At 43.6% G+C, this 14,385-nt stretch overlaps 1 protein-coding gene across 1 annotated transcript in view; it reads right to left on the reverse strand.

Moving 5' to 3' along the window:
• GABRR3 (gamma-aminobutyric acid type A receptor subunit rho3) overlaps nt 1-13,911 on the reverse strand; it is a 55,343-nt gene extending 41,432 nt beyond the window's left edge. Inside the window, exons 1-2 of the mRNA XM_006124215.4 lie at nt 13,304-13,911; nt 6,492-6,604 (exon numbers count right to left, since the gene is read on the reverse strand). Coding sequence (XP_006124277.2) covers nt 6,492-6,604; nt 13,304-13,461 — 271 coding nt within the window. The 5' untranslated portion in view covers nt 13,462-13,911. The remainder of the gene's footprint in view (nt 1-6,491; nt 6,605-13,303) is intronic.
• Nucleotides 13,912-14,385: the final 474 nt, after the last annotated feature.

Consider the following 14,385-nt stretch of genomic DNA (forward strand, 5'->3'; position numbering starts at 1 on the left):
CATGCAAGAGACGGTGTTTGTGGGACCCTACTCGTGACTCAAACTACAAGAGCACTGTGAAATGAAATAGAAGCAGAGAAAATCCAGCATAGGAAACAACAATGTGACAGCCAAGCTTTGGGAATAAATACACTATAACACAGAATCTTTTTTTCCCCAATGTTTCGGTAGGACCAGCTACGTTCTGAATTATAGGTTCTCTTAACCTCGTTTTATAACAAATTGCAGGCAAAGAAGTATTTCTAGGGCAAGAAGCAGAAACAGCAGATTAATAGCCTGCTGCTTTTGATTCATCTTGACGTATCTTATTTTGGGGTATACAGATGCAAATTAATCTGTTAATAAATTAGTAATGTCAGAACTGAATTGTAAAAACATAATACAGTAAGAGTCAAAGGACAAATTATGCTTGCATTCACTCTCATGTCCACCTGGAACAACATCACTGCTACTTTCAGTGCAGTTATACCACAGTTACACCCACATAACTGAAGCAGGATTTGGCCCAATTAACCTGCAATAGGTGTTCTCTCTTCCATGGGGCTACCAACAGAGGCAGTGCAAAGTGAGCTTAAACTTGACAGATTTTGGACCGAAGAATTTCCCTGGCACAGAGGGACTTTCTGTGAGCTTTAGTCTGATGGAGATTGTATAGCCAGATTGTAAGAAGAGATTCAGTTGGGTTGAGCTACCAAAATCATTAGGCATGGCTCCATGCTATAACTCCTGGGAAACCCAATGGGGTATAATTGATGGCAGAATGTAATCTGTTTAAACATGCTTTTGTTTTTAAAATACATGCGTTTGACTCAACTGCTCTGACCTGATTTCCCCCCTTTCAGTAGTGTTAGCTGATGCATCTAGCTGCGCTGAATAAATCATGCTATGGGGCACAAGTGTGCGTGACAGATACAACTCCACCAGGAAACGCAGCAATGAGATGCTCTATCTGTTAAGCTTGAAAAAAACACCAGCTTCTGCATGCATAAAGACAAAGTGATGTAAATCTCTCCTGTCATAAAACTAGATTATGGCGGATGCTGTGCAGGTGCATTGGGGCGGGAGGGCCAAAAGCACAGCAGACCTTCTTCCCCACTCTAGGTGGCAGCTGAAGTTTGCGCAGGGTGTGCCGGTAGAGCTAGCTGGCCCCAAAAAGGAGTATTTGCAATGGCTGTGGCTCCACAATCTCCATGAGTCCAGCAGAGCTTCGCTGGAGGAAGGAAGAGCTACATTTTTTCAGGTGGTAGCACATAACACTAACCAACATGAACCTGTGGGACCTTTGGAGCCATCAGACCCAATTCACCATGACCCTGCACCTTGAGTAATCATTGCACAGCTGCTACAACATGCAAGTACATCAGAGTGGCGGTGTTTGCACCTATTTTGCACTGAGGCAAATGATGCACAAGAGTAATAGTGAACTGAGCCCAGAATGCCTCCACAGCTTTTTCAGTGAAGCACCTCTTCTTTTCTACCCACATATCTGAGGCTCTAAAGAGCCACAGTTAAATCTCTGCTGTTCGGAAAAAACTGGAACCAGAACAGATTGTTTCCCGCTAATTAACATTTCATGGCTTTCCCCACCTCCATCCCACATAACCAATTCCTCTCAGTCAGCTGTACCTTCAAGAGTTAGGAACCATAACCAAAAGACATTAAACCACTCAAAAGAAAAAGATCTTTAAAATAAAACAGGTCATTCCACTCAACTACTAAGCAAATACTCTACATAACAGATTCAAAGGATAATGTTAATGTTATCATTGTGATGCTTAAAAAAGGGATTTTTTGTTTGTTTTTCGTTTGTGTGCAGTGCAGAGCTGCAGAGACACCCGGTGACAACCCCCAGATTAAAGATTATCTCTCCTGATTTTTTTCAGTACTACTACTCCAATTTTCAGCTTCCAGGAATTATTATATGCACAGGATTCACATCCTCCAAGTAATAACTAACATTTTAAGCTAGGCTGTATTGTTCATATTGACTCTTTCCCTGTGGGGTCTGCAACAATAGTACATGTACTTGGGATGTAAAATCCCATTTAAAAAGATAACTGGTTAAATGGCATTTTTAACTGGGATCCCGTGGCAGGGGATTGCTCCAGCCCTGCTGTGCCCACCACAGCATGGGCTGCTCCAACCAGGCCACTCAAAGACCACTACACCACCCTGCGGGCAGGGGGCTGCGCCAGCCAGATGACTGGTTAATCAGTTACCCGGTAAGAATGCTAGTAGGTGTTATCCAAAGACAGAACTTGAGGCACATCCATACCTTGAAATGGAAAGTTGGACTTCTGCTTTTACAAAAACCATCTTAAACTGCCTTCTATCCAGCATTTCTTTCAGGAAATTACTCTGACAGCCAGCTTATACACACTGTAAGTATTAGTTCTAATCTCAATGAGCAGTCCTGTGTCTACACAGCACCCTAGACTCGAAATAAGATATGCAATTTGCACTATGCAAATTGAATATCTTATTTTGAATCTATTTCAAAATAGCTTATTTTGAAATTTGGCACATCTATATAGCGCCACATTTCAAATCTAAATTGATAGTCTGAGAGTGGCAGCCATGTTAGTCTGTAACTCCAAAACCTTAAAAACAACAACGGTCCTGTAGCACTGTAGAGACGTCTATATATTTTTGTTAGTCTCTAACAAAAGGTGTCACAAGACCATTGTTGGTTTTTAAATTTTTCTAAGTTGATAGTATTGAACTTGTAAATCAACTCCAGTTCAGCTGTCTCCCTCGATAATCGGGTGATAAAATTATTTTACTTTTAAATCCATTATTGAATGTCCAAGGGAGGTTAAAATGTTCTCCTAGGTTTGTGTGCTTTACCATTCCCAACATCTGATTTGTGTCCATTTATCCTTTGGCACAAAGACTGTCCAGTATGAGCAATATACATGGCAGAGGGGCACTGGTGGCACTTGATGACATATATCACTTGTGCGTAATTAGTTTGCACACTATGGGCTATATTATCAGCTAGTATAAACAGGCCTACAGCCATTGACTTCTCTGAGGTCTATGCCTATTTACCGATACTGAGAATCTATTCTTCTATATTTTATTTTGCATTCATAGTATGGAGCAGGCTAGCCTGTTTTCATCAATCACAAACATAGAACTGATGACCCTGGCTCAGAAAAGCCTTTTAAAAAGCAGTTCTCAATTTTAGTGTCATAATTTAGGGCCAACATTTGTAATTTAGAGATATCTGATGCCTCAACTTCAAAAGGGACATGTCAATATGTATCCAGTAGTAGAAACTAAACAACTACAATAGGATATCATACTTTTTTGATTCATGCACAATGTAATTAAACAACAATAGTCATAGAATCATAAAATACTAGGACTGGAAGGGACCTCGAGAGATCATTGAGTCCGGTCCCTTGCCCTCATGGCAGGACCAAATACTGTCTAGACCATCCCTGATAGACATTTATCTAACCTACTCTTAAATATCTCCAGAGATGGAGATTCCACAACCTCACTGGGCAATTTATTCCAGTGTTTGACTATCCTGACAGTTAGGAACTTTTTCCAATTTGTCCAGGTCATTTTGAATTATGACCCTATCCTCCAGATTAGTCGCAACCCCTCCCAACTTGGTATCATCTGCAAACTTAATGAGCGTACTTTCTAGACCAATATCTAAATCATTGATGAAGATATTTAACAGAGCTGGTCCCAAAACAGACCACTGCGGAACCCCACTTGTTATACCTTTCCAGCAGGATTGAGGACCATTAATAACTACTCTCTGAGTACGGATATCCAGCCAGTTATGTACCCACCTTATAGTAGCCCCATCTAAGTTGTATTTACCTAGTTTATTGATAAGAATATCATGCGAGACCGTATCAAACGCCTTACTAAAGTCTAAGTATACCACATCCACTGCTTCTCCCTTATCCACAAGACTCATTATCCTATTAAAGAAAGCTATCAGATTGGTTTGACATGATTTGTTCTTTACAAATCCATGCTGGCTGTTCCCTATCACCTTGCCACTTTCCAAGTGTTTACAGATGATTTCCTTAATTACTTGCTCCACTATCTTCCCTGGCACAGAAGTTAAACTAACTGGTCTGTAGTTTCCTGGGTTGTTCTTATTTCCCTTTTTATAGATGGGCACTATATTTGCCCTTTTCCAGTCCTCCGGAATCTCTCCTGTCTCCCATGATTTTCCAAAGATGATAGCTAGAGGCTCAGATACCTCCTCTATCAGCTCCTTGAGTATTCTAGGATGCATTTCATCAGGCCCTGGTGACTTGCAGGCATCTAACTTTTCTAGGTGATTTTTGACTTGTTCTTTTTTTATTTTACCTTCTAAAACTACCCCTTCCCACTAGCATTCACTATGTTAAGGCATTCCTACAGACGTCTCGGTGAAGACCGAAACAAAAAAGTCATTGAGCATCTCTGCCATTTCCAAGTTTCCTATTACTGTTTCTCCCTCCTCACTGACCAGTGGGCCTACCCTCTCCTCTGTCTTCCTCTTGCTTCTAATGTATTTATAAAAAGTCTTCTTGTTTCCCTTTATTCCCGTAGCTAGTTTGAGCTCATTTTGTGCCTTTGCCTTTCTAATCTTGCCCCTGCATTCCTGTGCTGTTTGCCTATATTCATCCTTTGTAATTTGTCCTACTTTCCATTTTTTATACGACTCCTTTTTTATTTTTAGATCATGCAAGATCTCGTGGTTAGCCAATGTGGTCTTTTGCCATATTTTCTATCTTTCCAACACATCGGAATAGCTTGTTCTTGGGCCCTTAACAATGTTCCTATGAAAAACTGCCAACCCTCCTCAGTTGTTTTTCCCCTCAGTCTCAATGGGACCTTACCTATCAGCTCTCTGAGCTTACCAAAATCCGCCTTCCCGAAATCCATTGTCTCTATTTTGCTGTTCTCTCTTCTACCCTTCCTTAGAATTGTGAACTCTATAATTTCATGATCACTTTCACCCAAACTGCCTTCCACTTGCAAATTCTCAACCAGTTCCTCCCTGTTTGTTAGGATCAAATCTAGAACAGCTTCCCCCCAATAGCTTTTTCAACCTTCTGAAATAAAAAGTTGTCTCCAATGCAGTCCGAGAACTTATTGGATAGTTTATGCCCCGCAGTGTTATTTTCCCAAAATATATCTGGATAGTTGAAGTCCCCCATGACCACCAAATCTTGGGCTTTGGACAATTTTGTTAGTTGTTTAAAAAAAGCCTCATCCACTTCTACCACCTGGGTAGGTGGCCTGTAGTAGACTCCTAGCATGACGTCACCTTTGTTTTTAATCCCTTTTAGCCTAACCCAGAGACTCTCAACATTTCCATCTCCTATGTCCATCTCCACCTCAGTCCAAGTGTGTTCATTTTTAATGTATAAGGCAACACCTCCTCCCTTTTTCCCGTCTATCCTTCCTGAGCAAGCTGTACCCTTCTATACAAACATTCCAATCACGTGTATTATTCCACCAAGTTTCTGTGATGCCAACAATGTCATAGTTGTATTTATTTATTAGCACTTCCAGTTCTTCCTGCTTATTCATGCAAACCAACAACACAGGAGACCAATTGCTAATACAGGCAGTCCCCGGGTTACGTACAACATAGGGACTGTAGGTTTGTTCTTAAGTTGAATCAGCCGCTGATCAGTTTCAACAGCAGCTGAATCTGGACACCTGGGGCAGAGCAGCTGGGGTGCTGCCGGGTTGGTCCAGTAGCGCCGAGGAGCAACGCTATGGGACCAACCGGCAGCACCCCAGCTGCTCTACCACAGGCACCTGTGAGAAAAGCCTGGTCTGCTGGGGGGCGGGAAGGGGCGCACTAGCGGGTCCTCTGCGTCTTTGCTCGCCTCTCCCTGGTCTGCTGGGGGCCCACCCCAGCAGACCAGGGAGACGCAGCGCAGTTTTTCTCGCCCCGGAAGACGCGGGTGGCAGGACCACGGCGCGTCTGGGCGGTCCCCGCCGCTCACGTCCTCCGGGGTGAGAAAAGCCCCATTTGTAAGTACGGATCCAACATAAATCGGATCCGCGTAACCCGGAGACTGCTTGTAAACCAAAAATAAAAGAGGTGTTGTTGTTTTTTTATTCAGTGCTTCATGCCAATTCAATAGACTCTGAAACTGGTATCTTGCTTAAATCCTTCAAAACAAATGTGATGAGTTTAAGGAATTTGCTAATTGCTACTAGACTACACAATTTTAGGGAGCTATATTAATACAATGTTTGGATAATAGAATTCTTTCTGTAATAGTAAAGATAAAAAATTACTTAGTGAGTAGATCATTTGGCAATTCCTATTACAGTTGTGCAAAAGTAAATAAAAATGCCTTTTATTGTAAACTGTTGCTTGGTTTAAGCTGAGCGGTGGAAGCAGATCTCAGTTAAACCTAACATTCCATTTTTGGGCATGGGTTTAGCAGCTTACATTGCAAAAAGAAACTAACAACTAGTGGAGAAATGTTAATACAGCTACGGCTTACCTCCAAATCCAGGTCTCATTGCAAAGTCATGGTCCTCTATGCGGAGAAGCTGCTCAGACTTTAGAGGGCGTACTTTGGTGCTGTCTAATTTCCTCATTTTAATTTCTCGTTTGCTGTTTTAAAAAAAATCAAATCAGGAGCTTCATTGTTCTGATTGACATTCACAATGATGATTAAATTAGATGAAATAACTAGATTGCTGGATTGTGGGCAATGACACGACACGTGACAAAAAACAGTGCAAATGGGGAGAGGAGAGACCAGGAATAAAAATCCAATTATATGGAGAGAGAACATCAACAAAATATACAAAGTTGAGGGTGGGGACACACATCTCCTTTTATTCCCTTGGAGGTTGTATCTGTGAATGTGCGAGAGAATGCTCTAAGATAGATAACACTTGCTGAAGAAACTGATGTGTTAGTTTTCACCTAGCTATCTTCTAATCCTTTTTATGAAAAAAACATAATATGTTTGTTGCTTTAATAGATGCCACACTATGTCATACATATTACTGGGGGAGTGGCAGTGACCTCATCTAGTGGTTGCTTTACACTCTTCATGATACAATTTCTGTTGTTTTTAAAGAGCTCTAATGCCTCCATGTTTGCAGCAGGACTCTAAAATTTGGCAGAGATAATCCTGGGGTCACGGAGGTGCCTTCTGATGTCCCCATTAAGCAGATCATTCAAATTTGGCCAAAATTAGAAGCTGAAAAGAAATCACAATGGCTAATTTGTATTTTGCTTACTACAACTCATTCCTGATTTACTGCCCAAACCAGCCAACATCCCATTAGCATTGCACATGCACTGCTGAACCTCCAAAAGGCAGACAACACAGATCGGGGATGGGCAAGTGGATCCAACCCATCAAGCTGTTTGATCTGGCCCAAGGCCCACCTTGCCGCTCCCATGCCCCCAGGCCAATTGAGACCTAAGTCTGCCACATTAAAGATGTGCTTGAAGCCCTGTCCTTTCTGCCTGAAGCCCTGCCCTTTGGGGGGCGGAGGAGAGGGCAGAACCAGCCTGCAACCACAAACCAAAATTTGTGAAGAGATCCCCTGCAAATATTATTGCCCACCCCGACATAGATGATCCTTTTCTTGTTCTTGCTGAACCAGGACACCATAAATTAGAGAGTCATATCTAATGACTGGTGTTAAAATTCTGTTCCTGCCACAACCATTTTAGATCTCATACCTCACTAAGGAGTTACCCAAGCTGAGAAAAGACCCTACATATTTAACATGGCAGACTTGTAGCTCATGCACCCTATATCTTAGAAACAATCTATTGAATCTTAGCTTGGCTATGCGGTGTGTAAAATGTGACTATTACAGGCAGTCCCCGGGTTACGTACAAGATAGGGACTGTAGGTTTGTTCTTAAGTTGAATTTGTATGTAAGTTGGAACTGGTACATATTGTAGGGGAAACTCTAGCCAAACATTTCTCCAGAGCTCAGTTTTATTCTCCCACACCTCACTTCCCTCAGTCCTTTATTCTCAAGCTTTATTCTCAAGACCCTCCTGACAGCAGGGGGTGTTGGAGCTGCCCAGGGGCGTCCACGGGGCCAATGGACCCAAAGCTGGTGGGGCGGGGTGCCTCCCCCACTGTTGCCACCTCCCGCAGCGCGGGGGGGCGCTTCCCCTGCGGCGCTCGGGGCAGTGCCAGCTAAACCGCCTGTCAGGCGGCGCATCTCGGAACAGGACCAGGTACCTACCCAAAATAAACCCAAGGACAGGGAATAGCAACACAAGTGAGAGATATCTACAGGGTGAAAAACTGCAACGAGCATTTCTCCATTGAGTGTAGCGCTGAGGGCTGCGGATAGACATGGCTCTGGGACACCTTAAATTTCAAGCTGCTGCCTTTAAAGGCAAGCAAGGGCCTCTACTGCTGCTCTTTGTGCAGCCGAGCGGGAGCCCGGCTGGCGGTACACAGGAAAGAGCCTCGCACACAGCAATCCCCTTCCAACACCCCACCCCATCCCCGGAGGCTCCTCCACAGAGCTGTGCAGAAGCGGGGGTGGGGGGCACGGACGATCTCCCTTACACACGAAATTATTAGCAGGAAAAGCGCGGAGGAAGGGGGGGAACAGGTAAAATGTCAGCAGGAGCAGAGTTAACCCTTCGCTGCAAGCAGAGGTGCCGGGGCAGCCTTTGGAGGCGAAGCACCACAGCCACCCCCCATTGCCGCCGCCGCAGCCCCAGGGAAGGCAGGGAGGGGGTGGAACATTCCCCATGAGCGAAGCGCGCCAGGCTCCCCGGCCAGGGGACTCTACGGCGCGGGGCCCCAGCAGCAACAAAAATGTCGGTGGGTGAAAAAATTAACCCGTCGCCTGCCGGCCTCGGCGCAGGGAGTTTTTTTTAAAGCGGCCCCGGCGGCGCTTCGCATCCTCTTCCCCCGCCCCCGGGCTCTGGGGCTGGGGCCAAGCGTGCCCCATGCGCCCCGACCAGCTGCTGCAGTGCCCGGAGGCCACAGCCCGGCGCAGGGCCGGGTGTTTAATGGCGGAGGCGGATTCCCCTTTAACTCTCCCCGCCTGCCCCCCTCCCCAGGTCTCCCTCTTACCGGCTCGCTCCTCGCCCTCCCTCCGCCTCCTCCCGCGAACAGGACTCCCAGCCCAGTCCCACAATGCACCGGGCACGCTGGGCTCCCTCAGCTCCGCCTGAATGGAAATGCTGCTGCTGGGGCACAGCTAGTGCGGGGTGCCTCCCCCACTGTCGCCGCTTCCGGCGGCGCGGGGGGCGCTTCCCCCCAGCAGACCAGGGAGACGCGGAGCTAGTGCCCTCCCCCCAGCAGACCAGGGAGATGCGGAGCGGCTTTTCTCACCGCGGAGGACGTGGGCAGCGGGACCGCGGCGCGTCTCTGCGGTCCCGCCGCCCACGTCCTCCGCGGCAAGAAAAGCTGCTCCGTGTCTCCCTGGTCTGCTGGAGGAGCGGGGGCTAGCTGCGCGTCTCCCTGGTCTGCTGGGGGGAAGCGCCCACCGCGCCACCGAAGGCGGCGACAGTGGGGGAAGCACCCCGCACTAGCTGCGCCCTCACCCCCGTTTGTAACTAGGGATCGATGTAACCCAGAGACTTCCTGTACTGCATATGTTTCCTCTGTTTCAGTGTGTTTCTTGTCCTCTTTCAGTGACTGGTTTACAGAGGCTGCTGCCAAATATTGTAATTACTCTTTTAGTTGGTGTGATTGAATACTGAACTTTCAGAAGAGACTTCTAACCCCTTTTTATGATGGGGGAGGTGGGAAACCACGTTAGCGTCACATAATAGAATTAGTTTTTCTCTTTTTCCTTTTTTAAAGAAAACCCAGAAAATTGCAGGATAAGAATAAGAATGTTAAAAGAATACTAAGAATCTTGTTAATTTATTATTTATTATTTTTATTACCATTGCCACCAGGAGTTGAGCCTTGCAAAACTGTGGTTATTCATGGATCATCTTTGCAGATGCAGATGAGAACGCGAATACCAATTTTGTATCCATGCAGGGCTATAACTAGGAGTCCTAGTCATGGGCCAGGACACTTTTGTGGTAGGCATTGTCCAAAAACAGAACAAGAAAAAAAACACATGGAGTTACTGTGAACCATGTGCTGCAAATATACCTTTTTTCCACTCAAAGTGGAGTTTCAAAATGTTTAATAAAATTTGCATTCTCTTATGTAAATGACAGTCACAATGGTTTTTTTTTTATATTGTAGGAAATAATGGACCATGAGAATAATCTCTCTCCCATGTACTTTTGGTTAATGCTTTAAAATCTTCTTTACATGAGGATGCGGACAAATAGCTTTGAAGAGGGAATTGGGTTACTCTATTAAACCAGTGAAAGTTGCAGGTTAAGTAACATTTTCACATGGGATTCTTTATAAAAGGCCACCCATTTAACCAATGCCATCTGTCAGCAGTGTCCCTAATAACCTTAGTGCTGTCTGAAAAGGATTTCCCCTGGAAGAAAAAGAGGTTGCTGGAAAGTTAGGAACTACTGAAATGGTTTGGAGCGAATACCCCCATTAGAAACGATGCCAAATTAAATAAAACAAAGAAAATATAAATCTATTTGGCTTCTTTCTGCAGAAATGGTGCTGGGCAGCTGCTACAGATCCTCTGTGGCTTGGAAACTGCAGGCTAGTCCCAAGTCAAAACTCAACACTCCAAGTGGTCTATAGAATGCCAGCATTTGAGGCCAGATTCTCAGATGGCAGGTATCTGCTTGCTCCACAGACTTCCAGGGAGTTATGCCAATTTGCACCAGCTAAGGATCTGGTCCTGGAATTCCTCTCCAACTTCATTCTTTTTGTATGGAGGTCAATGTTGACATGCTTCTTCCTTTTATCTTGCTGACCTCACAAGTGTCATGTGGATTAATTAGTTAGCATTTGTTAACCACTTAAATGGCCTCCCACCCACAGTACGGCACGAATGGCCGGGCTGGAGCTAGACCTGCTCACAGCATGGTGGGACTCGCTGGGCTGGAGCAGCCTCCCCAGGCTGGAGTAGCCTCCCCACCGCAGCCTAGTGTGGGAAGAGGACTACTCCAGCCCAGCCAGGCCTGCCATGCCGCGTGCTGCTCCAGCCAGGCTGGGCCTTCCACGGACAAGGGGCTGCCAGTTAACTAGTAGCCAGTAAGCATCACCCAGCAAGTGTGATGCTTACTGGTTAACTGCTGTCATCCCTAAATCATATGGCAATAGGTCTGTATAGTATGTCAAGCAGGATTCTATTGAATGAACATTTCTACTGTCAGACCCCTCTCCCATTTTGTGAATTTTTATGCTAGTGGTGGATACTGGATCAACAGCCAGAAACTCAAGTCTGCTATTCACAGAACACGACAAGGAGAGGGAACAGTAGCATACTCAACTCTCTCACCTCCCTTAATGTTCCACAACTCAGATGAGCAGGGAATACCGTGAGATGTTACACAGTAGGTCAGTCTCCATTCCCATTCAGTTCTTCACCTATTTGAGAGACTAACGAAGTGCCAGGTATTTCCCATTTTGATAGCGGGATTTATTTTTTATTTGCTAAATGGAAAATGACTCTAGTGATAACTACTCCTAGTTATTCAGCTCGTGTCAGACACTTTCCTGAACAGTTGTAACTTTCAGGTTTGTTTGGGACTGGATTTGAACTTATGACTTAAAGATGAGTCATTCCAAGTTCCCTGTGCCATGCCGCTTTTCCAAGAACTGCAATTACTACATTATGATTGTTTCCTTTACCATGTATTTGCTATACATAAATTCAGCTGGAAATTCAATGATTCAGAGGAGGTGCAGCTCCCAGAGTATTCCAATTGTTCTGTATTTTATCAATATATGGCATGATGTGAATAAGCTATAAGTCCTATGCTGTCCGGTATTACAAAATGCTAGTATCAGAGGGGTAGCTATGTTAGGCTATAAGGTGCTACAGGATGCCTAACAGATTTAGTCGTACTTTGTCATGCTCATGTCCAAATAAATCTCCAGTTACTCTTTAAGGTGCCACAGGACTCCTCATTTTTACACAATGCTAGTCATATACAATCTGGGGAAACAATTGCTTTCCCTTTCTTCCTCCCATAAGTTTAACTAATGGTCTGGTAGCACTTTATAGACTAACAAAACATGTAGATGGTATCATGAGCTTTCGTGGGCATCTGAAGAAGTGGGCTGTGCCCACGAAAGCTCATGATACCATCTACATGTTTTGTTAGTCTATAAAGTGCTACCAGACTATATGTTGTTGTTTTTTGTAACAGACTAACTCGGCTATCCCCTGAAGCTCCATAAATTTAACTATTTATCATAATGTCTCCTCCTTTCATGATAAGGCAGAATTTTTATGGATTTGGTTTTTATTGGCAGTAGATTAAGGCCTTGCATTCTATTAATGTATTATAATGTAAACATAGAAACACATTCAAAAGCCTCACATGTATGATACATTGAGCTATACAAGCTGTTGCTGGGGGGGAGGGAGGAGTGAGGGAAAAGGGGGAGAACCCATTTCATCCAGAAACTTAAATGCAAAAGTCCATGTCACTTTTTTTCCTCTTTTAAATCAACCATGCTGATGAAGAAAGGCAAAGGAACCCCCCCTCCCGCCCCCCCGGATTTTTCAAATCTGTCTTTTGCAGTAATAGCTGGATGCGATAATCCTAACTAACAACTAAATAAAATATATTAAACAGCTTAAGATTTGGGATTTGCAGTTAGATGTGGAATAATTCCATAAATAACATGCATGGATAAATATTTCCAGAAGAGTAACATACTGTAAAATGATTAAAATTAAAACCTACTTAATAAACTAGCCTTATTCTGCTTTTGAAACAAAGCATCTGGCTACAATAGTTATTACATTGATACTTAGTGCAGTAAAGATAATGTAATAATGATGGTATAGACCCAACGTTAGATAGGCTATTAATGGCAGCAAAGAACTGGAACTGTATTTGACAGCAATATAATAACTGTAATAATTATCTCTTATAAGGTACTTTACATTTTCAAAGACTTGTACAAACATTATCTAACTGATCACCTATATACACCCCTGCACATTATATATGTATTCATAATCATGATACAGAATGATCAGTGATGTAAATATTACTGTAAAATATCATTGCTATTTGTCTTATGAGAGCATCCAAAGGCCCCAGTCAAAACCGGGACCCAGTCATGGTGCTAAGTCAGGTACAAACACAAAGACCAGTCAAGTGGGACTCTGAACAAACAGAATGCCTTCTCGGGTTTGGTTACACACACACAACTTTTATTAGCAGAATGGCAACTGAGAGACAGGATATACAGCTTACCTGTTATGCTTCTTCATGGGTGAGCATTTCTGCTGCTGCTGCTGATGATGATGAAGAAAACGATGATGATGATGATGATCACTTTGAGAACTGACACTGGTTAGCACAACTGTTGGCCAGAGGCAGGCGAGGAGCAGCAGTTTTATTACCAGGACCATGTCTATCGAAACAGACAATGCAGTGGATTCAACCAATCCACCTCAATGATCTTTCACTTTTAGTGCTCCAGTTATTTAGGAGACAGCATACCATAAAGAGGATGCAAGTATAACGAGGCATCACTGAAAACAGAAGACAAAGGTATCCCAGTTTTGCTTTCCTCTCTGAGCTCTCCTTTTATTCTAGCAAACTGCAAAAATTCCTTAAAATCCACATACTAGGCTAGGGTACCTGCTTCCAAGCAGCTGCAGTTTGCCTTTAGAAATTTAGTAAATATAACCACTTATTTTGTTGATTCTCAGTTTGCTCCATTTCTTCCACTCTTTCAGGATAGGTTCTTAGTCGAATGACAGTTTACTGAGTGAGTGATAAAGCAAATGCAGACAAAAGGGTGATGTCAAACATTTAATCCTCCTTAATCCCACACAACACAACACCATATACAAATCTTTCATTATCCTATAAAAATTTGTGCTTAATGAGACAAGGTCACTAAATTAATCTTACTTACTATATATCTCATCAAAATAATTTTATTCACAGATGAAAATATTTCGTTAATTGAGTAAACAGCATTTATTCCACAGATTACTGATATTATTTGCTTTTGTGATTTGCAGTAGCAAGCATCTTGACTGGAGAAATATAATTAATTCTGGGTCATGTAACTTGTTGAGAAGAACCCAATCCACAAGAATTCTTTTGCCAATGTTTTTGGCATTGAATCTCAAATTTGGACATTCCCCAGCCTCCTCCCCTCTTTTTTTTTAAAGCAGCTATCCCTTCACTTTATAATAAATATATAGAACACAACCATGAGCGAGATCAAAGAAACTTCTATCTATATATTTTAGAGTGTGTCTGTCTGTGTGTATCTGCGAGTCCATTTGTTCAAGAACTCTTCCTAAATGGCACGAGCTAGA

This window comes from Pelodiscus sinensis, chromosome 1 (genome assembly GCF_049634645.1).
Source record: "Pelodiscus sinensis isolate JC-2024 chromosome 1, ASM4963464v1, whole genome shotgun sequence".
Lineage (NCBI taxonomy): Eukaryota > Metazoa > Chordata > Testudines > Trionychidae > Pelodiscus > Pelodiscus sinensis.